We start from the raw sequence: 26,809 nt of genomic DNA on the forward strand, positions 1-26,809 counted from the left end.
CCTAAACAGGAGCAAGCTCAAACCCCTGATAGATTCAAACCTATAGCTCTATGCAATGTTGTTTATAAGATAATATCAAAGGTGGTTGCAAACAAACTCAAACCCCTCTTACCTTTATTAGTTTCGAGGGAACAATCTGGATATGTGGAAGGAAGGAAAATTCTAAATAACATCATCCAAGCTCATGAAGTGGTTCACTCTCTTACTAGTAAGAGAAAAGCTGGAATGATCATGCAACTTGATATAGCCAAATCTTATGATAAATTGAATTGGAACTACATCAGGAAGGTTCTTATCGCTTTCGGGTTTGATCACAATTGGGTAAGATGGATCCTAGCTTTCATCACTTCTTCTAGTTTTTCAATTCTTGTCAATGGCTCTACTTTGGAGACTTTCACCCCTTCTAGGGGCCTTAGGTAGGGTGACCCTCTATCTCCCTTTCTCTTCATTCTCATGATGGAAGGTCTAGGCAGAGCCATCAAGTATGCAAAAGCAGTCGGTAATATCAGGGGTATACAACTCTCTAACAATGGACAAGCCTTAACCCATCAACAATTTGTTGATGATACCATGTTGCAAGGAACACCCACAGTCAAAGAAGCTCTTGCCTACAAACAAATCCTTAAGGACTTTGCCATGGCCTCTGGCTTGGAAGTTAATCTTTCCAAATCTAAGATCTTTTTCTTCAATACTCATATTGCTATTCAGAGGAACATATCTAGAATTCTGGGATTCCAAAGAGACTCTCTCCCCTCGAAATACCTGGGGGTTCCTTTAACTGCAAAACCGTTTCAAAAAAGTATTTGGGAGCTGATTATTAGTAAGCTGCAAGACAAAACCAGGAAATGGACTATGAGATCTTTGGCTGGTAGGTTGGTCCTCACAAAGGCTGTGCTTCAATCAATCCCAATCTTTATGCTTTCTGCCATCCTTGCCCTAAAGGAATTTTGCATCAAATTAGAAACATACAAAGAGACTTTCTTTGGGGCAAGGGGGTAGAAAAGAAGAAATGGGCCTTAGCTGCATGGGATAAAATATGCAAACCCAAAAACCATGGGGGTCTTGGACTGGATGATCTTGAGATTCTTTGTATGGTTCTAGGGGAAAAACTATGGTGGCAATGGATAAAGGAACCAGAAGCACAATGGGCTATTACTTGGAAAGAAAAATATGCAAATACTTGGCCTGATAATGAACGCATAAGGATGGATGAGAATATTAAAGGATCTCATATTTGGAACAAAGCCTAGGATAACAGAAGATTAATTCAAGACCATAACTTCTAGGAAATTAGAGAGGGAGACTTAGCCTTATTCTGGGAGGATAGATGGCAACAAGAACCTATTCTCTTACAGGAGGACCTGGAGGACCTCAAAGCAGAGACTGATACTAAGGAGCTCACCCAAGTTAGGGATTTTTGGGATCAAACCAATAGTCCAGGGAAATGGAGAAAATGGAGAAAATTAGACCTCCGAGATGACAGACATCTTAAAACCAAGGCCGAAAGACTAATGAAAATGTTGGAGCAAAGGAAAATTCTAGTTTCTAGGGGGCATGACCAGCTGAGATGGGGCAGCAACAATGAGGGGAACTTCTATCTTAAAAAGGCTAAACTCATACTCTTTGTTTTTAATCCTGATGCTCCTAACAGGATTTGGCAAAACCTTTGGAAGCATCAGGGTTGGATGAAAATTAAACTCTTTCTGTGGCTAGTTCTGCAGAGGAAAATCCTGACCTAGGATAATATCAGGAAAAGGGGATTCCTAGGGCCTTCTAGATGCCAACTTTGTGAAGCCCAAGAGGAGACCATGGAGCACCTTCTCAACAATTGCAATTTCACCTCCAGATTATGGGATTCTTTTGCAGCTATCTTCCAACAATCTGATAGAGACATGGGATGTCTGTTCAATACTCTCACCAAATGGAGAAAGAACTTTTCGAAAAATGAAGTTCTTGTTTCCGCATGAGCTCTTACACCAAGTTTCATAATTTGGAATGTTTGGAAAGAAAGGAACAACTGGATATTCAAGAATGTTAAGAATTCTTCCCAAAATATCTATGATCTGATTCTAAAACATATTAAGGAAACGGTTAGTACTACCATTCGAAATCTTCCATTGAACCCCCCGTCGGCCACTGATTGGAAGATTCTCTGCCAGCTAGATTTGTAGGGACTGGTTCCTTAGGGCTTTGTTAGGACAAGTTCTATGGGGAACCCTGAGCTAGACTTTTGGCATCCTCCCCCTAAGGGCTTTCTCAAATTCAACATCGATGGGGCTTCCAAAGGTAATCTGGGCGAGGCAGGCCATGGAGGGATGTTAAGAGATGACAGAGGAGATATTCTATTCATCTTTTATGGCCACTTAAGAAAGACCACCAACAACATGGCGGAGTTAATGACCATGGAACAATATCTTGAGTTCCTAGTTTCGGAAAATCATCAAAACATAATCATTTAAGCTGACTCCGAGCTTGTCATCAACTCTGTCAAAAGAATAAGCTGGGGAACAAGACTAGAAGAAAGCTTCTTCAAATTGGAGGCTACTTCAAGTCTTCCACGGATTCATAGTCATTTACAGAGCCTGAGAACAGTCAGATTTGCACATGTGTGAAGAAAGGCCAACAAGCTAGCAGATTTGCTAGCCAATTAAGGAGTAGTCTGCACAGATAATAGGGCAGTGATGAATTGGCGCGAATACCCTAAAAACAGACTAAAAACGGATTGTCAAAACCAAGCTAATGAAGACAATACAACGTTCCTTAAGAGAGCAATGGAGACGGGTACTATTAACCAGTAGGGGTTTGCTCAGAGGCAGGCTCACAATGGGGTTTTTTGATAACGGTTCGGAAAAGATAACAAGAGATTCCTGGATCAATGGATGCATGGAAATTCATAGTGGTACCGATGAGGATAAAAGAGCTTTAGGGGTGGTAGAAATGAAGGAGTTGAAAGCGTCACGCATCGGGTCAAGGAGGGTCGATGATGCGAACATCTGGGAGCAGAGGAAACCTGATGACCATGAAACCAGAGATTCTCTTTCCCAACCTTTCTTAACGCGACCTGGGCGGTTTTCTATTGATCGCTGCCCGCACAAGTGGGAAGCAGTTTTTGCTTTTTGGGAGCGATCCCACTTAGGAAGCTCCACGTGGCAGTGGGGTCGGGAGGAATACCACCTTTATCGCATGCTAATTTCCACTTAAGTTGGTGGGTGCGATTTCCTTCTCCACCGTCGGATCTCACAAGGTGTTTCAACGGTTCAGATTGATCGGGTTGGTTTGCAGCCACTTGCGGTTAATGGTGAGCAGATTTTTCTTGCGGGATGGGTCTACAACCGTCAAATCTTTTGGACAAACTCAATGGTCGAGATTAAAAGAGGAAGGCCAAGTCTAGCGAAGAAGGAGTTCATCGAGGGACAAGAGGTTCTTCGTGCGGGCAAAAGAACCCAATTCTAAGCATTTAGGCGAGTTTACGGTCTTTTCTTTTATTTAATTATATGTCATTTTTGGAACCGACTCCAAATTCTTATATTCTACTTTGGAGGACTGTAATGTTTGAAGATAGGAGCAGCGTAAACTGTTTTGTAGTTTCCCTTCTTTCTCATAGCTTGGGAATTTTGATGTATTCTATGTACTTTATTTTTTTATTAATGAATAGAAGGTCCAACTCTTGCATCAACAAAAATAAAAAATAAAGAATTATATATCTACTTTATATGGAGGAAAATAAAGTAATTTAAAGTAAAAAAAAATCTTATAGTTTTTAGTATCTATAACTAGGGAGATGTGCAATTTATTTCATTTTAATGTGAGTTATAAATAAAATATTTCAATAGGTAGGTTGAGTATAAGATTTTAACATATTGAGAGAATTATTATTCCATTAGTAGTTGCCTTTTAATTCATTGTATGATATTTGTAATTCTTTCAATTCTTAATATGGACTTGATATATAGGATTTTAGAAAATATTAATAATAAAAATAATTAAATGTATGCATACATGAAAAAAAATTGAGGAGACATCTTTTAACATTTTAATGTGGATAACCTGAATTATAAATAAAATATTTCAATGTCAAATACATATATATTATAAATAAAATATTTAAATGTCAAATACATATATATTATACAGTATAGATCCATCTTAACCACAGATCTACCAAGGGTTGAGAGGGATCACCTCTCTTTTCACTCTAAAAGAGGATTGTCAAGATATTTGATTGAAAAATTTATTTCATCATTTTACTTATTATTACACTTACTATTCTTAATACTAAGACAACTAATCCATCTTAAAATAAAATGATCATATTACTTAGATATTCAACAAATTTTGTGTGACTTTGCAAAATGGAACCAACCTAGATCTATCTTAACTGAGGATCTATGAAATGCCTAGAGAGATCAAATCTCTCGAGGTACAAATCTTTCCTAGTTTCACACTCAAAAAAAAACTTTAAAGCTCAAACAATTTGATCCCTCTAGGCGCTTGATACACCACAATTAAGATAGATTTAAGTTAGCTATTAAATAAATCAGATTATTAAATGTATTAATTTCTATTAAAAATATTATATAATTTATCATTTTAATCAATTTTTATAATTAATTTTAGTTTTAGTTTAAATTTCATCAAAATTTTAATAAGTTTAATGATTAAAATTTTTATTGGTTAGGAATATGAATTGAAATGTAGAAATTATTAAAAAATGTCTTCATAGAAAAAAAAAGGTTGAAAAAAATAGGAAAGGAAAAGGGTGTCATATGGATTACATACAGCAATGTATTATTATTCAATGTCGGAGCGATGGTCAGAACGCGGTGAGAACAAGCGGTATCCAGAGAGCTTTCCAAGATCATATTGCAGCCACGCACAGGTTATCAGGTTTTTGGCATCTAGTCAGGTAATAGACATCTGGCGAGTAATCATTCTGATTGGTGAAGCAAGCTAGACTTTGGACCACCCTATGTCAAAATTTTATTATAAGAGTGTGTCTCTTGGTTATTGGTAGAAGAATTCTGGAATACTAACATATATGTAGCAATCGGACTGGAGGGGACTTCAGCAAGTATTCACGGGTATTTAGCCACCTATTATAGATTACGACAGATATTCTCCCGGGAGACTTGCAGCTGGTAGGCGTAGCTAGACTGTTACAGGTGTCATCTTAAAATTTCTGTGCCGATAGATCCATAAGTTCCTTGCCACCGTGCGTACTGGAAAGGGTTCATGCATGATACTCTCTTCTCTCAGCTGGACACGTCTGATGTTTATAGACTGCATGGTAGGTTGCCGGAAATAGAAAGGTGGGAGTTTACGTCGGTCTGTAGTGCCTATAATAGCTCTCCAAAATGCCAATTGCGTTTTTCTTCTTCACAAAACCCAGGCTCTCGGGTTTCTGAGTCTCTGCAATCTTGTTAAGGAGGGTGGTAGAAACAGAGTCAATTTCCAGAACACTAAAATGTGCTCTTTTCTCTCAAAATCTGGGATTTTATGGGCTTTTGAATCTCTGCAGTTTTTCATTGTGAAAGGAGTATGTAAGCGAGTCCCATCTCGGTAAAATTTAGGTCAGTGTGGCTCTCTCTGGATCGTTGGTGGACGTTTTCTCTCCCGCTGCTCCGGCCATTGCTCAAAGGAGGTTAGTATCTCTGTTTCTTATCATGGTTTCTGTATTTTTCTAATGCGAGAATGATTTTATTCTGTTGCTAAGTCTGGTATAGAAATAGGTTAAGTACTGACATATGAACAATGATGCTGAAGACAATCCTTAATAAGATAAAAAATTCCATAGTATTCTATAGCCCCTGTACTGATTTTCGCATCAGAATAGGGGATTGGTGGTGTGCATTTCAGCCCATTTGTTGCTGCATCATCTGTCAGGATTAACTTCCTGCTTTTAGTTTCAGAATCCTCTTTGGTTCAATTTGGTGGATTTCAATGACTGACGGTATACCAGAATTCAGTCGAGAGCCTCCCTATCCTTCCGATGACCAGAAAATTCAAAAAATTCCTGACTATACACTCCCTCTCTCGTCGTCTCCTGACCCTGTCTTATCATCAGTATAGCTTTTATTAGTCTACCATCAGGTCCGCCTCCATTCTCCTCTTTCTAGAGTCTTCTTCCTGCTAACCTGATTTATTCTCTACAGAGGATCTTAAATTCTCCTATCCAGCTATGTACTTTTGTCAGGATTGAGCTCACGGACAGATCTCTCCTTGATCTGTCTAATAAATTTCCATATCATCCAGGAATTTCTCTTTCTGGGGTATTTAAAATGTAAGGTCTATGGGCGATAAATGCTCGTACTTTTACTATGGCACTAGATTTCATTTATCCCATCTTAGTCTGTCTATGTCCTATCGTTCATAAATGATGGAGGACGAGTCCGACTCATCAGCCATGAGAGCATTTGTTCAGGCTACTATTCAAGCAGAGGAAACGAGGGAAAAAGGAACAAACATGACAGGCTGGCAAGCAACAGTGAAGGACATGATAATTAATCCAGCCTGTAAAGTGCTAAACAAGGCAAAAGGCGATAAATCTAGTAAAGGTGTTTCCCCTTCTCTCTATTTTAACAAATCTAGGAATCCTGTTAAAACAATTCCTCCACCGGAAGCTGTTTCTTTGAATGGGGCCACCCTTACAGAAATAATTGACAGCCTAAAGAACTTGGCTCTAGTCGGGAAGTGGAACTTCCCAGAAATGGATGACTTGGTCATGAGGAAATGGTTATCAGAAAAATGGTCCCCTCTGTTAGGGTATACCCCCATCATCTCCCGGCTTATGAAAGATTGGTACTCTTTCCACTTCTTAAACACATCTGATCTTGAGATGATTCTAAACATTCACTGGGTCTCTGGCAGAAGTTTTTTGGCTCTTTCTCGATGGTATATAGGCTTTGATCCTCTAAAGAACATACCATCAAACAATTTAATTTGGGTGAAACTCCCGAATCTACCGCTGGAACTATGGTCAGAAGAAACTCTCTCTACAATTGGCAATTCGATTGGCAGGTTTGTTTATGTAGATCCCTGGTGTAGAGGAGAGAATGACAATCGAATTGCTTAGATCCTCATCGAGAGACCTTACAAAGGAGGATACCCTGATCACCTGGAGATTGCTTGGGGTGGCACAAAAATCCACCAAAGATTAGACTTCTGGGGCATACCCTTCAGGTGTTCCTGGTGTCATAGAACTGGTCACCTAATCAAAAATTGCTATCATCGGGCACCTAGAAAAGTTAAAAAATCTTCTTTCAATCTGGACAGGAGGTCCAATTCTGATCACTCCCTGGGATCTCTACAGGCTAGGGATCCCCCCATTCAGATGGAACAAAATCTTGGGATTCACACTAAAAAAAAGAATCATTTCCATGAATCTATATCTCAGCTAGATCCATGTAGCTCCCTTCATGATTCACGTGGTCGGCCGCATGCTGTTTCCTCGCCTCCTATTATCGCCCAAATTCCAGAACCTCATGAGGATCTCCCGGTTCCCTCTCCCCCACCCATGAATCAAAGCGACTTTGTCATTGGTTCTCTCCCAATCCAGATATCCTCATCCTCTCCTTCGCCTGTTAAATCTCGGTCTGATATCTCCAAACTAAAAAATCCAGCTACGAACGAGCATTTTCATGAGATCTCCCCAGATAAATCGGTCGTTGTCTCTCCTGTTAACATGCCTGATAGTGACATTGACCATCTTCTAAATAGAACATCTCTGGAATTTGAACCTCTGACGATCCATAAGCCGATTTCCGCTGCATCGCCTAATATAAGTCCAAATTCAGCAAAAAATATAACGGTAAGGAAAAAAACAAAAGGAGGAAGTTGTCATTTCAGAGGCAGAACTATAGCTACTGATCATGGAATAAGGAATCTATCACTTGTGGAAGTTCCTGTATTTGACTCTCCTGAATTTCAGCCGCTTAGAGCATGTACGGCTGGGGAATCATCAAAATGACTTTCCTAGTTTCTATGAACATTAGGGGTTTAGGCGCAGCTCCAAAATTTAATGCGCTTAAAGATGTCTTTTTCAGGGCACATCCAAAGATCATTTTTGTCCAAGAAACCATGCATCCTAGTAATGTGTCAGTTGCCTATTTTAGGAGAATGTTTCCGCACTGGTACATCGTAGCCACGGGGGCAAATGGCCAGTCAGGGGGCCTTGTTGTGTTATGGGACCTAGGAGTGATAAGAGCAAAAGCTTTCAGATGCAGCGCAGGAATTCTTATAACCGCTTATATTAGGGGTCAAGCTTCTGTTCTCAATTTGATAAATATCTATGCTCCATATAAAAATAGACTTCCCTTCTGGGAAAGCCTCTTTCAGTCTCGCATTTTTGAGCTAGACTCTCTTCTGATGGTGGGTGATTTCAATCTCATTCTCAGTCCCAACGAAAGTTGGGGCAACTGCAGGGGAAAGGATCCACTGGCTGATAGAATGAGGAAAGAACTACTAATTAGGGATCTAGTGGACATTGCCCCTGATAAATTGGGGCCAACATGGGACAATAGCAGGACAGGACAGGCCTTTATAGCAAAAAGAATAGACAGAGCCACTGTGCATGCCAGCATAATCGCAAAAATGGGAATGCCGCATTTATCCATTGGGAACGATTACTCTTCAGACCATAGACCCATCTTCCTAAAATGGAGGGAAATGCCGATCAGAATTGACTATCCTTTCAAATTCAATCAGCTCCATCTAACTGACTCTTCATATAACGAATTAATCTCTAGCAAGTGGAAGAGTCTCATCGAATCTGAAATGGCGCCTTATATGCCCTTTCGTGTTAAAATGGAAAGCTTGTGGGCTCTGACAAAGGAATGGCAGAATCTTAAAAGGAGAAAGGAGAAACAGGACTTGGAAAACATACAGAAAGAACTTGATTCCCTTCTACAGACAGCAGATCCTAATAACCTCTCTTTAGATCTAAAAAGCACGATAAGGAAACTGGAGAAGAGAAAACATACCATCCTACTAAGAGAGGAGGCTACATGGCGCCTTAAAAGCAAAGCCATATGGCTCAAGGAGGGTGACAGGAATACAAGATTTTTTCACAATTTTGCTAATGCTAGGAGAGAAAGGAATTACATATGGAGCATAAAAGATAGAGCTAGAAATGTTTACTTAACATAGCAGGAGATCACGATGGAGGATGTAAGTTTTTTCCAAAATCAATACAGAAGAAGGGAGGTTCATTTTCAAGATGCTATGTGGGGCATTGAGATGGTTCCTGAAATGTTCGATGAAGCTGCAAACGATGAGTTTATCAAGCCAATTACTGAATAGGAACTTTTAAAAGCCATAAAGTCCTTCAAAAAGGATAAAAGCCCAGGGCCGGATGGCTGGCCTATTGAATTCATCTCCCATTTCTTTGATCTTCTCAAAACGGATTTGCTGAGCATGGTCGAAGCCTCCCGGATGTCTGGAAGCATACATTCCGCCACCACTTCAACTTATATAGCTCTAATTCCAAAGAAAAAGAGGTCTGAAACTTTTCATGATTTCAGGCCTATATCGCTCTGCAATATCATGTTTAAAATATCATCAAAAATCATTGCGGAAAGAATGAAGCCAATTTTGAATTCCTTTATTTCGGCAGACCAACATGCTTTTTAAAGGGTCGTTTTATTTTGGATGTTGTTGCTATGACTCAAGAGGCTCTGTTCTCAATGCTAAAAAGAAACAGGGACGCAGCCATCCTCAAAATCGACTTACAAAAAGCATACGACTGTGTGGATTGGGGTTTTTTAAGAATCCTTTTTGCTAAAATTGGTCTGAAGACTCAATGTGTTAACTGGGTTATGAGTTGCGTTGAGAATGTCAAATATTCGGTTTTAGTCAACGGAATTCCTTCACCTTTCTTCCAGGTTGAGAGGGGTCTTCGTCAGGGATGCCCCCTCTCCCCTCTGCTCTTCATTCTGGTTATGAATTCCCTCAGTATGCAGATAAATAAAGCAGTAGTGGAGCAGCGATGCCAGCCGGTTAAGATCTGCAAAGAAGTCTCTCTGTCTCATAATCTTTTCGTGGATGATGTCCTAATCTTTGCTATGCTTACCAAGGCTTCATGGATCTGTATAAATGATATTCTCATCAACTTTCAAAAAGCTATAGGGTTGTTTATCAATAAGGAAAAATCTTTCCTATTTCATAATGAATCAAACATGGAGATTATTATCTGGATATCTGATCTGATGAATATCATTCCTATTCCCATAAAGCACAGGCTTAAATATCTAGGGTTTTCCTTAGAAGCAAAAGGGAACTCGCATGTGGACTGGCTATGGCTTATAGATTGTTTTTATAAAAGGATCTCATCATGGGAATTAAACTCCTTTCCCTGGCTGGCAGATTCATCCTTGTTCAGGCGGTTCTTTTACAGCTTTCAGTTTATTGGGGCCATATTTTTTTTCTCCCTGCTAGCATTATTAACCACATGAACAGATTGATTGCAAATTTTCTGTGGGGTGGTCATTCTTTTCAGGACAAAATCCATCTTGTCAAGCTTTCGGCTATTTCCAAGCCAAAAAAATGCTGGTGGATGGGGCCTCTTGAATCTGCGCACCTTCAGAAATGCCCTTCTGTGCAAATCACTTCACCGAGGCATTTTTGGCAATGGCCCATGGAGTAAAATTATAAAGGCAAAATACCTTCGAGGTAGAAGTATCGTTTATTGGTACAGGAGAAGATCTATTGGTGTCGGGAGAGGATCGTCCATCTGGCACAGTTACAGGAAAATTCAACACCTCTTCATGAAGTATTTCTGCTGGAATATATGCACAGGGGCCAGTATTCTTATTGGTTATGATACTATAACAGGTGCCCGAAAGCTCTCTTTTCCTCAGCCGCTGCTCCACACCCTTCATAGGTTGGGCTGTTTTACCTGGGATAAGCTGATAAAGGAATGGTCGGGACTTTCCCCGGTTTGGAAGGAGGGTGAAGATCTGCACCTCCCTCTATCCATGATCTCCCAGTGGAATATGACAAAAACGAGTTTACGCAGCTCTGGAATCTTTCAATCGGGTTCAAAAGATTCCCTGGTTTGGGGCCTCAAAAATCCCAATCAGTCAACATATGTAAAATCTATATATGCTGATCTCATCTCTATCACGGAAGGTAGTCCTCAGCCACAGTTTCCCACCTGTTTCTGGAAGGCTGCATGTCCTCTCAAAATGATTTTGTTCTCTTGGCTGCTATTCTGGAATAAAAATCTTTCATGGGAGGTTCTACAGAGGAAATCATGGCAGGGGCCGAGCAGATGTTCTATGTGCCTAAACGACGGGGAATCAAACTTGCACATGTTCTTTCAATGTGCCTCGACTCTCAAAATCTGGTATGTCTTGTCTTTGCAGTTTGGTTTTCCTCTCACCATCTTCTCTTCTGTCCAGGAAGCCTTTTGTTGGTGGAGCAAGCATTCCTCTTCTCAGAGATCGTTGTTCATCATTTCTTGCTGGTTTCTGTGGACTTGGCGGAATGATCACATCTTCAATGGTTCGGGGATCCCTCTTCAGGCCATTATTCAGCGAATTCAGTCCTGTCATGATTTTTTTTGCCAAGATGCCTGATCGCCAATCTATGCAAGGCGCAGCTATTTGCCTGAAGATCTTCTTAGCTTCGTTTTCTCCTTTTCTTCTCATTTTGCTGGTATCTCCTCTTCAATTTTTGGACCTCTACTATTCGGCTGTTCCTTTCTATGGGTAATATATATTGTAATCAATATGTGGATATGTGGATATCTCTTTTTTGGTTCTGGGTCTATTTTGGGACAATTTTGGGCCTTGTGGGCCATTTTGAGGTAATATATTGGTCTCCCTATTTTAGCTTCTGATATGGTAGTCTTCGGACTATATGTATATGAATCCATTTCTACATCTCAGGGGGTTTCTCTATCTGCTGCAGCTATATGTATGGAGGTTTTTTATATTTCCTTAATATAAATCTATGCTGGTTTTTTCTCTGAAAAAAAATATATACACACTTTTTTTTTTAGTGAATCCACACGAACTACGAATTTCACACTTTCCGATCGATGGTGTTTTGGGTGGACAAATTTGTTCAAAAAAAGTGAAGCTCGTGCACATGGTATGTCTTCCATTTATTGCAATTCTAATTCACCCGAGAACCACGTATTTCCTAACAATTTAATACTGTCACACTCCTAGTTGTCTTCTCAACAACGTATTTCCTAACAATTTAATACTGTCGCTCTCCTGGTCGTCTGATTTTGGATGAGAAGAATCACCGTTACTACCTATGGCTTCAATTTATTGCAATAATAATTGACCGAGCACCCATATATTTCCCTTAAAGTTAATGTCATCGTTCTCTTAGTTGTCTGATTCTGGATGACACAAATCAGAATTCCACGCTACACTCTTAATCTGTCGGGTTACGTGGGGACGCTGCATGTCTGTTACCAAATCGAGTGATGAATACTATTGTCTGTCACCCAATCGAATAATGTGAAGAATTGGGCCCTCAGGTCCTGCCCCATATCGACAACAAATTTTGGACGAGTTAAAAACCAATATCAATTTGTTAAGATCCTATAGAAAAGGCATATGTAAACACCAAAACATTATAGCAATAACTGTTGAAATAAACCCCATAACCATATTACATGATCAGAACAAGACCAACTATTCATTTAAAAAAAAAAAAAAAAAAACTACAACTTAAACTATGGTTTGTACTTATCATTTCCTCGTCACCAAACTTCCAATAAAGAGTTTAAAAAAAAGTATTTCCTATAATAAATGGAAGGATCAATCTGAAATTTACCATTCAAAAAAATCTTATTAAAATTTTGTCAAAATTAAACTTTTATAAATTACATTCCTGAAATTTACCATTCCAGAAAAGTCCTATTAAAATTTTGTCAAAATTAACCCCACAAAAACATAGGTTGAATGAAAAGCAAATGAAGGTCTGGCCATTGGATAAGGACTTTCTGATACATGATTTCGATCGTGGCGTTCGGACATATCAGCTGTGAAGTCAATTAGTAGATCTTAAAAGATAGTTAAAGTGGCAACTGAACATAACGAATGGTGTGAGATTATTGTATCATGGACCATAGCTTTCCATTAATGACTGCACAGAGAACCGAGCTGTTCTCACAGAGAAAACGCTTCTTACGATTACAATAGATTCGGGGTCAATTAATAGAACGGAGAAGTTATATACAAACACGTTTCTTTTCTAGGTAATATGTTGGGAACCAGACACTATCAAACACAACAAGTTTGCAAAACATGGGCCGGTGTGTCAGCCCGTTTGTTTCCCATGGTCTAGACTCCTACCATCCAGAGATCATTCCATTCTGAATATGTTAAGGAGTTATGGTGCTACCACAATGTTGGCATACGATACAAAATGTGTGACTGATGTCACTATCATTCAATGGACAACCGTTGTTATCCCCTTCCCATGCTCAGACAAATCCATTCAACTGACAAACACAGTTATCCGCGTCACATGGTTGGACAAATACCCCTTTCTAGCAGCCCACCTCATAATTCTCACTGTGCGTCAATATCGACCATTACTTAATTTCTGCACCATGTGTAAGTGGACCAAATGAAGGCACATGTGCGTGCACTCCCCATGTGCTGCCTACCGAACAACAACTCATTTCGTTCAAACATCAACTTATCAGGAAACTACTTTAGATACAGAAACTTTTTATTGCTACAGAAACTTTTATTGATATAGTAATAATACATCTATATATACGCTGCACAAGCCTCACTACAAATCCAACCAAACAAGTCCGTCCCCTTTTGGCTTCAGCTTTCCCTGATTCTCAGACTTGCCCTTTTAACTTAGAGTCACTGCTCTAAGTAGTTCCAGTGGTGGTTCTTATTGTAGCTTAATATGAGATCGATGGAACTGGTAAAGAGCATTGCATTGGCGTCATTGTTAACTTTCATCTGGTTATTAACTGGAGCTCATGGATATGGAGGCTGGGAGTCTGCTCATGCCACATTCTACGGTGGCAGTGATGCTTCCGGGACAATGGGTAAAGTTCCATAACCTTGTATCTTTGGCTATATTTCATATATAATGCGGTTTTAAATGCATTAGGATCTCCTTTGGTTGTTTTGGACCCTGAATTCCTGGCTGTCAAAACGCTGCAGGAGGGGCTTGTGGATATGGTAATCTTTACAGCCAAGGCTATGGAACGAATACGGCTGCTTTGAGCACTGCCCTTTTCAACGACGGACTCAGCTGCGGAGCCTGCTATGAAATGCAATGCAATGACGATCCCCAATGGTGTTTGCCGGGCACTGTCACGGTGACGGCTACCAACTTCTGCCCGCCAAACAACGCTCTGCCCAACGACAATGGTGGATGGTGCAACCCACCGCTGCAGCATTTCGATATGGCGGAGCCCGCTTTTCTGAAGATCGCGAAGTACAGGGGTGGGATCGTCCCCATCCTCTACACAAGGTATTTCTTTGCCCCGTGATCATTTGCATAACTTAATTGAATTCATATTCTCACGCCATTTCCAGTCTTATCTTTCTCTCTACTAATTTCTATGGGGCTGGCAATGCAGGGTCCCCTGCGTGAGGAAGGGAGGAATTCGTTTCACGGTGAATGGCCACTCATACTTCAACCTGGTGCTCATCACAAATGTTGGAGGAGCTGGAGATGTCCACTCCGTTTCCATAAAAGGGTCAAGGACTGGTTGGCAGGCCATGTCACGCAACTGGGGACAGAACTGGCAAAGCAATTCGTACCTCAACGGACAGAGCCTTTCGTTCCAGGTCACAACCAGCGATGGCCGGACAGTTGTTTCATATAATGTTGCTCCTTCAAACTGGCAATTCGGCCAGACTTTCGAAGGAGGCCAGGTCTAAGGATAGGCCGAAGTCGATTGTAGACTCTGTATAGCCATGAATTAACGAATGTGTCATTTGGGATGATGCGGTGACTCGGATTGTCGATACCCTCTCCCTGTTGTCAGCATTGTTAGGTGATTCTTGAATTGTAATCTATATCTATCGATTTTTATTAATGAAAAAGAAACTGTACGCCAGTGTCTGTTCGGTTACTCCCAATATAACATTACTGTATTATCAGATTCCTTTCAAGAATTGACTCGTTTGTTGCAGTTTTTATTGGTCCCGGCCGGCCTAAAAATTACTGTGTTGCTTTTGAAGTTCAATTAAAAACAATGCTCTGTGTAAACATTAGATGAGGCATCCAAAACTTTTGGTTGATTACATGCACTCGCTTTTCAAATGAACGTCCAGCGTTTTTAGCAATCACGAGAAAGTGAATGTAGCGATGTGTCAGTGCAATAGTGTGTCATTGTCTTATGAATATGCGTATCACTTGTCTCATTGCTTCATGCTTTCTCACGAAACGTCATTTCGAATGCCATCCATGGTGTTGCTGGGATTATAGTTATGAAATTCTAATTCAAGCTTACGGAAAAATTTGGCTTAGTAAATTTAATAGGGAAAAAATTCAAAAACATATCTCTTATAAATATTTACAAATAGATTTTACTATTTTCTGTTATATTTATTTAATATGTAATTTATTGTTTTTCACCGCTACAAACTTATCATTTTCTTTTTCAATAGAAAAACGCTATTTCTTTATATTAATAAAAGGTTAGTACGTATATCCTAGAACACTTATCTATCTTCTTTGGATTACATATTACTAAGTTCTCTTTTCAACCTATTCATTTTTCTTTACATTAAATATTTTCTCTTTGAAAATGTTTCCTTTGCTGCACTGTATTTCTTATGTTTTATATGTTGCGTAACAATTGAATTAATATTAACTATTATAAAAAAAAATTATGATGTTTGGACATCCTCAAGTATAAAAATTACATTCCTTGCATGTCTCTCCCTATGAATAATTGATGCCTTGCCTGTCTTTCTTTATGAATAATTGATGCTCGTTGGTCGTAACACTGTGTTCGAAAGCACAGAAATAAAACTTATATGTGTCTTTTGCTATGCTTTTTTTTTTATGGTTTGATAGCAGATCAACTGTCATGTTTTGTTTTCTATAAATATGATCAAAATTTATTTGATGGAACGTCTTTACCAATGTTTTTAATGTGTTTCATCCAATTGATTAAGATAGGAGAATGAAATCATTGAATCTCTTGACCCATTCTATTATGCCCCTAGCATCACCATAAATCTGCATTTGTTCTATTCTAAGCCATTTGGCCATGATCTGTACTCCCCACAATGCAATAACTTCAACTCTACTATTGATTCCTTTCCCACCTTCCCACCAAAAGTGCAAGAATTTATCAGTTTCCTATAAATGGCTGCTCCAAAACCACATTCTCTCATGGAACATGCACCACCAAAAAAACCAACAGGAAATGTTTGCCATATATCTCTAGATTTAAAATTTTTGTAACCTTTATTTCTCTGCAATGGCCCTATTTAGTTGAAATAGGCCATTGCCTTAATAATATCCTCATAGGCCTTCATTCCTTTCTAATAGAAAATGATCTCATTACTTATCCACGGTATGGTCCATAAGATGTACCTTGGTCCATAAAATATACAAAGTAGCACTCTGAAACTATGGTCTTTGATCCATGACCTAATGCATAAGAAAAGTGACCAGAAATGTCAGAAATGTCTCATAAGAACAATATTGAAATAATCCAACATCCTATCCCATATTGCCTTCTCATAATGACAATGTAAAAAGAAATCATTTATATCTTCCTTTCTCTTTCTACATATAATACAAATACCCTACCATATTATATTTATTATATTTAACTAGACAAACAAATAAAACTTATCATTCTATATCATATTTTGATATATTATATTTAACTAAACAAACAAATGAAACTTATCATTCTCTATCATATTTTAATATGAAATTTATTATTTTTTAAACTATAAATTTACTATTTTCTACCAATATTTTAATATAAGAATTTATATTTATCATAACTGCAAATCCTTTAGTATACAATTCAGTATATTATAGTTTTATTAATATAAAAAAAAATTGTTTAATGAAATTTCCGTGCGAAATTCTTACCTGAACCAAATCGAAGGAGAACTTCTGATTTTTTGTTGGGCCAATATTGCCGAAGTTGGTAACTATAGTTAGTTGGGATCTCTCTTCAAGGATCTTGTTCCGTTTTGGACCTCCGGATTGGTCCTTTTCTTTATCTGGTTGCAAATTTCACTAGATAGTGGGAGAGTTTGGTATAAAAAAAAAAATTGTGTGAATTTGTTGATTTACAAATTATTTTGTTTAAATTATTATAGTAAATTATTAATTTTTATGATTAAAAATAATATATTTTGATTTTTTTAATACTAAAATATGGATGGTTGGGAGTAGATTTTTATTTATATTTAATTTAAAAATAATTTTTTAATAATAATTAATAAAGTTGATTTTGAATTTGTTAGAAATCTATAAGATAAGAGAGATTACACACAAAACACATACTCTGATTTGTGATCTTTTTATTGATCATAAGAGTTATTTATATATATGACATAAATTTTTGACTTCCACACTTCTAGATCATGACTACAACTCATACATAGGAAACAACATTTTCTAGATTGACGGTTGGGAACTCTCAACGACAACTTATGACAACACATGGAAATATTATTTTCAATACAACATTGAAAACACATATCACAACAACAAGTATAATCTATGTGTGATTGGTCTTCATCATCACTCACATCCACTCTGGAATCTCGCAAACACCTCTCTTTCACCACCATATATTTGAGCTATCACTTGACCTCCATTTAAAACAAATTGCCTCTAACCATTGTTGATGAACATGCAAGCTCAACAATATTGACACCTCAACTCATTGAGGCTTTCGCGATAAGAGTGATCAAGTAACGAACAATCATATGGACCAACCACCATATGGTAGATATTTCGCTTTCGACTATCCGTCAGTTGCTAGGATGTAGGTCTAGATATTGAATGTGTTCAAAAGTTTATCAAACAACTTGACCTTACTAACACACAAGAATTGATGTTTCGGACACTAGGGCTTCCAGTTTAAGAACCACCAACCCTTTTTACCCTTTTTGTAACAAAAAAAAAAACACACACACAAGAATTGATGATGGGGACCCAGCCCACGTGTCCCGCACTACCCAGTCCTATGTGGACCTGCACTATTATTTGGTTTTTGGATATGGTTTGATTGCGATTTTATGAAGTAGGTGATTATTAATCCACCCACGGTACTACTCTGCCTCTCCACGCTACACCTGTCCGTCTCGAGATTTGTCAAACCCTAACTCCATTCTTTACCCTTTTTCTCGGCCGGTTCGCGCTCATTTGGTCATTTTCACTGTGTTGTTTTGCTCTCTGTGGCTCTCTCCGGTATTCGGCACTGTCTCTGGGGTTTGCTCAGGTGTTCGGCTCCGCCTCGGTGGTTTGCTCAGGTGTCCAACTCCGTCTCTGGTTCTAGTCCAACATTCGGCACTGTATATTCAGGTGAGGGTTTGTTCTTTGTTATATGTCATTACTCTCTGCTCGAAATGTTGCTAACCCCTCGCAGCTCCTCTGTGGTCAGGTTGTCCCTTTGTTTCTACGACTTATGGGTCGGTTTACAACAGGTATGGCTTCGCCCCGTCAGCCATACACGGGTCTTTACTCTCTGTTATCTCCTTTACGATTTCACTGTACTGCTTCTGTTGCGTGATTTTGGATGTGGTTATGACCCTAACGCTATTCTGTTGTAGTGGTTGCAGGTGACCGGTCCCGTGGCTTTGCAGGGACTTCGACTGTCTATCCTCCGGGTAGCTCTGTTCTTAACCTACCCTCTTCTGTGGCTCTTAGTCTTCACTGTATTTATTTGCTTCGGTGGTCTGTATTTGATAAAGAGTCAGGCCTTTGTAATGTATCAACCCGTATCTGCAGCTTAGAGGGTTTCTGTGGTTGCTTTCGTTTAATGGCTCGGTCCTTTGTATATTCGTTGTTCGGTCGTTCTGTAGCTGTGGATAGGAGGGTTTCTGGGTATTCGTTTACTTGGTCGTTGGGAATTTTATACCCTGCAATATATTTACACAGTGTATGTAATAACTATGGAACTCGGTGTTGTTGCTTACCAGTTGTCTGTGGACCGTCGTTTCTTGCGTTTTTGCTTGACTCTATTCGCCTTTCACTTGCTCTCGGCCTCGGCTGGTCATGAGATGTTTGGAGTTGTGATGCTCTGTTACTGTATCGACCTGCAATGTATTGAAATGAACAGAAGTATATATATGTATGTTTGCTTTTGGAGTAACGAGACTTGGTTGCTGTATCTGCTTGTAATGTGTGGACTAAACAGAAATGTATATGGATGTGAATGCGTAGGTTCGTGAAACTCTGTCACGGTATTTGTTTGTATTGAATGGAATGAACAGAACTAATTATGCATGCGTATTCTATTTTAGAGGACATAAATCTTGCAATCTGGAAATTAATTGTGCACTGAACAATTTATGAAGGAAATGAAATGTATTTCGCTATTACTCTTTTCAATGTTACGCTCCAGAACCCTTCTGGGTTATTTCCTCTGTCTTTTTATACAATAGTTCAGCAGTTAGATAACTGCTTGGTAGTTCTACATTACAGTTGCTTGACAGTTGCTTTCAGTTACGTGACCTGGCTATTTGTTTGCTTGCCTGTTTCTTCTGTCCCATAAGGGTTTAATGCTTACATTGATTATTGTCATTTATCTAATTTCTTAACAACTCTAGTTTAAGACCTATAACTACAGTCCCTTAACAACTCTAGTTAGGACCTGTTATTACAATTAAAACAGAACAAGTTAAAAAAGGAAATTTAAGCTAATAAACCAAATGCTGTAGTTGACCTTTGAAGAACAAAATAAAAAAAAATAAAAACTCTGACAGTCTTGCTGTCCATTTGTCGAAATATTCATTTCTCCTAATCTTCTTCAGAAACTTTGTCTGCCCCTTCTCGGTCTGCGCCCTGTCGACCAGATGCTCCTGCATCAGGCTGCCGGGGTAAAAGAGAGATCTCATGGCTCCGTTCCATGAGTTCTTCCACCGAGTAGCCTGCCTTCCGAATCTGTATCTCGTCGAGCCAGGAACTGTCCTCCATTGGACGGTCCTTCCATTTAACGAGATAACGCAGATACTCCTTTCTGCGTGTCTTCTTGGCCACCTGTGTGCTGATGATTCCTTCTATCTCATGGGTCTTGGCCGATGGTAACTGTTTCTTCCAAAGACTGTCCTCGAACTGGGTGTCCCGTTGTGGCTGTACCATTCTTTCATCTGCTGTCTGGGCATGATATGGAAACAGGTCTGCCACGTTGAATATGGGTGATATACCTATATCAGGTGGCAGTTCAATTTCATATGCATTTGCTGAAAATTTGCGCAGAATTTTGCATGGGCCGATTTTTTTGAACTTCAGTTTGTTATACGTACCCTTAGGAAACCGTTCCCGGCGCAAATGTGCAAGGACTTCGTCTCCAATCTGAAAATGCACCTCACGCCGTCTTATATCTGCATGCTACTTATACTTCTGCGTGCTGTCCTGTAATCTCAGTTTGACTTTCTCATGCAGTTCGCTCATCGCTTCAGCAAAATCTTCCCCATCTGCACTTCTCCTCTCTAGTTGTCCCAAATCCCGTAACTCATGTACTCCTCTCGGATGCATACCATACAAGATTTGGAATGGGCTAAGACCGGTGCTCCGGTTAGGCGAATCGTTATAAGCGAATTCTACCTGGGCAAGAGCTCGATCCCACAAGCGCGAGTTTTCTCCTGTTAAGCTTCGCAACAAGTTGCCCAAACTCCGGTTCACTACCTCTGTCTGCCCATCGGTTTGCGGGTGATATGCAGAACTGAAATTTAACTGTGTGCCCAGCTTTTTCCACAGGGTGCGCCAAAAATGTCCTGTAAACTTCACATCCCTGTCTGAAACTATAGTCTTTCGTAAGCCATGTAATCGAACTACTTCGGTGAAGAAGAGATGTGCCACGTTTGTGGCGTCGCTAGTCTTCCGGCACGGAATGAAATGAGCCATCTTTGAAAACCGATCCACCACCACCATCACTGAATCATATCCTCGCTGCGTTCTAGGCAGTCCTAGGACAAAGTCAATGCTGACTGAATCCCACGGTCTGCTTGGAACAGGTAGGGGTGTGTATAACCCAGTATTCTGGCTGTGTCCTTTCGCCAGTTGGCAGATTTTACACCTGGTTATATATCTCTGTACGTCCCGACTCATTTTCGGCCAGTAATAAAAATGTCTTAGCTGTTCCAATGTTTTATCAACGCCAAAATGCCCTGCTAAATCGCCACTATGTTTCTCTTTCACTAAATTTTCTCTCATTGAACAATCCGGAATACATAGCTGTCCACCTCGGAATAATAATCCTTCCTGTAAATTAAAATCTAGCCATGGGCTTGTATTCCTTAAGACAGGATTTTGGCATGCCTCAAAGGCTTCTTTGAAATCCGCGTCCATCTGGTACAAATCCTTCAAATACTCAAATCCCATCACCTGTATGCCACTTTCCTGTAAGAGCAAGGCTCTTCTGCTCAAGGCATCCTCCACTTTGTTGGCTTGCCCACTTATGTGTTTCAACACAAAAGTGAAACTTTGCAGGTACTCCACCCACTTGGCATGTTTATGGTTCAGTTTGTGCTGCTGAGTTATATACTGCAATGCAGAATTATCAGAGAACAAAACGAACTCATTTCCCAGTAAGTAGTGCCTCCAATGTTTCAAGGCTTGAACCACTACATAAAATTCTTTGTCATATGACGAGTATTTCTGCCGACTTTCATTTAGCTTCTCACTAAAGAATGCCACTGGTCTGTCCTCTTGACTGAGTACAGTGCCAATAGCTGTCCTGCTGGCATCACATCGAACCTGAAAAGGTTTGCTGAAATCGGGCAGTCTCAAGATTGGCCTCTCCGTTATTTTCCGCTTCAGAAGTTGGAAACTGTCTTCTGCTGCCTTAGTCCAGCAAAAAGGTTGGCTGGCCTTTTTGATGGTTTCTAGCATGGGCGCGCAGATTTCACTAAAATTCCTGATGAACTTCCGATAAAAACTTGCTAAACCGTGAAAGCTACGTACCTCGAATAAACTCTTGGGTGACGGCCAACTCATGATCGCTTCAATCTTCTCCGGGTCCATCTTCAACTCATTCTCTGCCACTACAAATCCCAGATAAATCAACTCCTTCTGCAAGAAAGTGCATTTCTTCAAATTTATCAGCAGTTTGTTCTGCTGCAGCTTCTCGAATACTCTTCGAATATGTTGAAGGTGTTCCCTTTTCGTCCTGCTAAAAATTAGAATATCATCCAGATAGACTATCACGAATTTTCCAATAAATTCCTTTAACATTTCGTTCATGAGTCTCATAAAAGTACTCGAAGCGTTACTCAACCCAAATGGCATAACCAGCCATTCGTACAGTCCTTCGTTGGTCTTGAAGGCTGTCTTCCATTCGTCTCCTTCCCTGATTCTGATCTGATGATACCCACTTTTCAGATCTATCTTTGTAAAATATGCTGCCCCACTAAGACAGTCCATCATGTCATCCATCCTAGGCAAGGGAAACCTGTAACGAATGGTGATCTTGTTTATAGCCCGCGAATCTGTGCACATTCGCCATTCTCCACCTTTCTTGGGTGCAAGGACTGTAGGTACCGCACAGGGGCTTAAACTCTCTCTGATCAGTCCCTTATCTAACAATTCCTGCACTTGTTTGCGTACTTCCTCATTGTCCTTGGGACTCATTCTGTACGCTGCCTTGTTTGGTAAACTTGATCCTGGTATAAAGTCAATATGGTGGCTGATGCTCCTCTTGGGAGGCAACTTATCAGGTAGTTCCTCAGCCGCAATATCTTGAAATTCTTCTAACAGCTCTTGTACCTCTTTGGGCAATTCTGATTTCTCCAAGCTCAGTAATACTGGCTTCATCCTCCTCACCACTGCAAAATTGATCTCATTTTCTTCAATCTGCTTTATGTACTGTTTTCCTCCAAGTAATAGCGCCTTTGTTCCGCTTGATTCTGCTGAATCTTCCTCCTTGATGGGTACAAGTGTATGTTTGACCCCATCCTTCGTAAATTTATAACAATTTGTTTTTCCATCGTGTGTCACCTTCCTGTCATACTGCCATGGTCTTCCGAGCAGTATGTGGCACACGTCCATTGGCATAATATCGCAGACCACTGTATCGTGGTACTTGCCAATGCGGAACTCCACCTCGCATTGTTCATCAACCAACAACTGGTGGCCTTTCTGCAGCCACGACACCTTGTAAGGTGTGGGGTGCTTCAGTCGCTTCAACCCCAATTTTTCCACCATTTCGGTGGCAACCAAGTTATCCGTACTCCCGCTGTCTATTATTACCTTACAGCATTTTCCATGTGACTTACAGACTGTTCGGAACAGTGCCTTCCGCTGTGTTGTTTCAACCACTTCCTTGGTTGGCTTTAACAATACTTTGTTCAAAATCAAAGCTTCCCCCGTCTCCGCCATGTCTTCCACCTCCCGGGGTTGTGCTTCAGCTTCTTCAGGCTGTGCCATCAGCGTTCCCCTCTGACCGGTCTGTTCAACTTCTGGACACTCAAAGGCTCTGTGCCCCCATTTGTGGCACCTGTAGCACTGGACATTAGCCCCTCTTCCGCGGCCATTCCCTCGTCCTCTTTGGTATGACCGACCTCCTCTGGTGCTATCCCCTTTTTCTGCTGTCCCTGAAGTTTTTGAACTGCTGCCTTCTTCGCTGTTCGCAGCACTCTTGCCTCTACCGTAGGATTGTCCCCGTCCTCTGCTATTTCCTCTCCCTCTTCTGCTGTTCTGTTTTCTGTTAATCTTTTCCTCAGCCTTTACAGCACTCTGAAAGGCCTCTTCAATATTTTGGGGAGAAAGAATACTGATTTCATCTAATATCTCCATCCTCAATCCATTTACGTACCTTGCTGTCTTTTCTGGGTTATCATCAGTATAACCAGCACGTAAATTTACTCTGTAAAATTCTTCTGTGTACTCCCTAACTGTCATTCCTTTTTGCTTTAAACTCTGCACTCGCCGATATAATTCCACCTGGTAATCTTTTGGCAGAAATCTGCCTTTCAATTTCGCTATCATCCTGGACCATAGTCGTATCGGCGACTTGTTCATTTTCTTTCTGTCTGCTTGGACACTGTCCCACCATAGTAGTGCGTGTCCCTTCAGCTTAGTGGCAGCGAACTTAACCCTTTTATCCTCACTGACTTCTTCATTTTCAAAATATTTGTCCAGTTCGCTTATCCAGTCCAATAGGACTTCCGCAGACAGACTGCCATCATAATTAGAGATTTCTGTTTTTGGTTTGCTGCTGGCCATTAAAACCTGTCGCAGCAACCTCAATTCTGGAGCTTCCTCATCAGACCCTTCTGCAGCAGTCATCACTTCCTCTTCACTGGTATCTCCCAGTTCTGGGTCTCTTCGTCTACCCGCTTCTACTGCTTCCAAGCGAGCTGTAAGAACTCTAATTTGTTCCCGCAATCCTTCATCTGCTCCTCTACGTGCACCTCTTCCACGTCCTCGTCTTGGCACTTGCCCTTCTGCCATCTTCCTCTAGATAAAAAAAAAACTGCTTTGATACCAATTGATGGGGACCCAGCCCACGTGTCCCGCACTACCCAGTCCTATGTGGACCTGCACTATTATTTGGTTTTTGGATATGGTTTGATTGCGATTTTATGAAGTAGGTGATTATTAATCCACCCACGGTACTACTCTGCCTCTCCACGCTACACCTGTCCGTCTCGAGATTTGTCAAACCCTAACTCCATTCTTTACCCTTTTTCTCGGCCGGTTCGCGCTCATTTGGTCATTTTCACTGTGTTGTTTTGCTCTCTGTGGCTCTCTCCGGTATTCGGCACTGTCTCTGGGGTTTGCTCAGGTGTTCGGCTCCGCCTCGGTGGTTTGGTCAGGTGTCCAACTCCGTCTCTAGTTCTAGTCCAACATTCGGCACTGTATATTCAGGTGAGGGTTTGTTCTTTGTTATATGTCATTACTCTCTGCTCGAAATGTTGCTAACCCCTCACAGCTCCTCTGTGGTCAGGTTGTCCCTTTGTTTCTGCGACTTATGGGTCGGTTTACAACAGGTATGGCTTCGCCCCGTCAGCCATACACGGGTCTTTACTCTATGTTATCTCCTTTACGATTTCACTGTACTGCTTCTGTTGCGTGATTTTGGATGTGGTTATGACCCTAACGCTATTCTGTTGTAGTGGTTGCAGGTGACCGGTCCCGTGGCTTTGCAGGGACTTCGACTGTCTATCCTCCGGGTAGCTCTGTTCTTAACCTACCCTCTTCTGTGGCTCTTAGTCTTCACTGTATTTATTTGCTTCGGTGGTCTGTATTTGATAAAGAGTCAGGCCTTTGTAATGTATCAACCCGTATCTGCAGCTTAGAGGGTTTCTGTGGTTGCTTTCGTTTAATGGCTCGGTCCTTTGTATATTCGTTGTTCGGTCGTTCTGTAGCTGTGGATAGGAGGGTTTCTGGGTATTCGTTTACTTGGTCGTTGGGAATTTTATACCCTGCAATATATTTACACAGTGTATGTAATAACTATGGAACTCGGTGCTGTTGCTTACCAGTTGTCTGTGGACCGTCGTTTCTTGCGTTTTTGCTTGACTCTATTCGCCTTTCACTTGCTCTCGGCCTCGGTTGGTCATGAGATGTTTGGAGTTGTGATGCTCTGTTACTGTATCGACCTGCAATGTATTGAAATGAACAGAAGTATATATATGTATGTTTGCTTTTGGAGTAACGAGACTTGGTTGTTGTATCTGCTTGTAATGTGTGGACTAAACAGAAATGTATATGGATGTGAATGCGTAGGTTCGTGAAACTCTGTCACGGTATTTGTTTGTATTGAATGGAATGAACAGAACTAATTATGCATGCGTATTCTATTTTAGAGGACATAAATCTTGCAATCTGGAAATTAATTGTGCACTGAACAATTTATGAAGGAAATGAAATGTATTTCGCTATTACTCTTTTCAATGTTACGCTCCAGAACCCTTCTAGGTTATTTCCTCTGTCTTTTTATACAATAGTTCAGCAGTTAGATAACTGCTTGGTAGTTCTACATTACAGTTGCTTGACAGTTGCTTTCAGTTACGTGACCTGGCTATTTGTTTGCTTGCCTATTTCTTCTGTCCCATAAGGGTTTAATGCTTACATTGATTATTGTCATTTATCTAATTTCTTAACAACTCTAGTTTAAGACCTATAACTACAGTCCCTTAACAACTCTAGTTAGGACCTGTTATTACAATTAAAACAGAACAAGTTAAAAAAGGAAATTTAAGCTAATAAACCAAATGTTGTAGTTGACCTTTGAAGAACAAAATAAAAAAAAATAAAAACTCTGACAGTCTTGCTGTCCATTTGTCGAAATATTCATTTCTCCTAATCTTCTTCAGAAACTTTGTCTGCCCCTTCTCGGTCTGCGCCCTGTCGACCAGATGCTCCTGCATCAATTGATGTGTCTGACACTGGGTCTTCTAAGTTAAGAACCACCAACCCTTTCTATAACGAGAATAAAAAATTACTTCAACTCACATAACACAATAAATATGAATATTAGTGTTTGTCACCAAATCTATAGTGTTTGGATCTCGACCTTTGGATAAATAATACCACAATATTTTATTGGTTCATATCTATAATGAGAAATGTCAACATTCCACCTGCATGTCGCAATTGTACATCTTGCACCATCTGATAATCTCGAGAACCACCGTTTAAAACATGTAGACATTGCTCTCAATTG

The 26,809-nt window shown here is 40.2% G+C and overlaps 2 protein-coding genes across 2 annotated transcripts; both read left to right on the forward strand.

Moving 5' to 3' along the window:
- Positions 1-8,076: 8,076 nt before the first annotated feature.
- Positions 8,077-9,144, forward strand: LOC149160869 (uncharacterized). Its single transcript, XM_089434725.1, has one exon. It carries the CDS (start codon positions 8,077-8,079, stop codon positions 9,142-9,144), a length of 1,068 nt encoding a protein of 355 aa, XP_089290851.1.
- A 4,642-nt stretch (positions 9,145-13,786) lies between these two features.
- On the forward strand, positions 13,787-15,127 carry LOC149160870 (expansin-A4-like). Its single transcript, XM_089435421.1, has 3 exons — positions 13,787-14,029; positions 14,148-14,460; positions 14,570-15,127. Exons 1-3 carry the CDS (start codon positions 13,885-13,887, stop codon positions 14,871-14,873), a joined length of 762 nt encoding a protein of 253 aa, XP_089291547.1. The 5' UTR covers positions 13,787-13,884; the 3' UTR covers positions 14,874-15,127.
- The last annotated feature ends 11,682 nt before the right edge of the window (positions 15,128-26,809 follow it).

This window comes from Pinus tabuliformis, chromosome 5_2 (genome assembly GCF_031772625.1).
Source record: "Pinus tabuliformis cultivar Carrire ecotype Pingquan chromosome 5_2, CPIR1, whole genome shotgun sequence".
Lineage (NCBI taxonomy): Eukaryota > Viridiplantae > Streptophyta > Pinopsida > Pinales > Pinaceae > Pinus > Pinus tabuliformis.

Excerpts from the sequence above, each read along its gene's own strand:
- LOC149160869 (XM_089434725.1), top strand. The coding sequence starts at position 8,077 with ATGCATCCTAGTAATGTGTCAGTTGCCTATTTTAGGAGAATGTTTCCG.
- LOC149160870 (XM_089435421.1), top strand. The coding sequence starts at position 13,885 with ATGAGATCGATGGAACTGGTAAAGAGCATTGCATTGGCGTCATTGTTA. Across the intron at positions 14,030-14,147 it reads TGATGCTTCCGGGACAATGG|GAGGGGCTTGTGGATATGGT; the intron begins GTAAAGTTCCAT and ends AAAACGCTGCAG. Across the intron at positions 14,461-14,569 it reads GTCCCCATCCTCTACACAAG|GGTCCCCTGCGTGAGGAAGG; the intron begins GTATTTCTTTGC and ends CTGGCAATGCAG.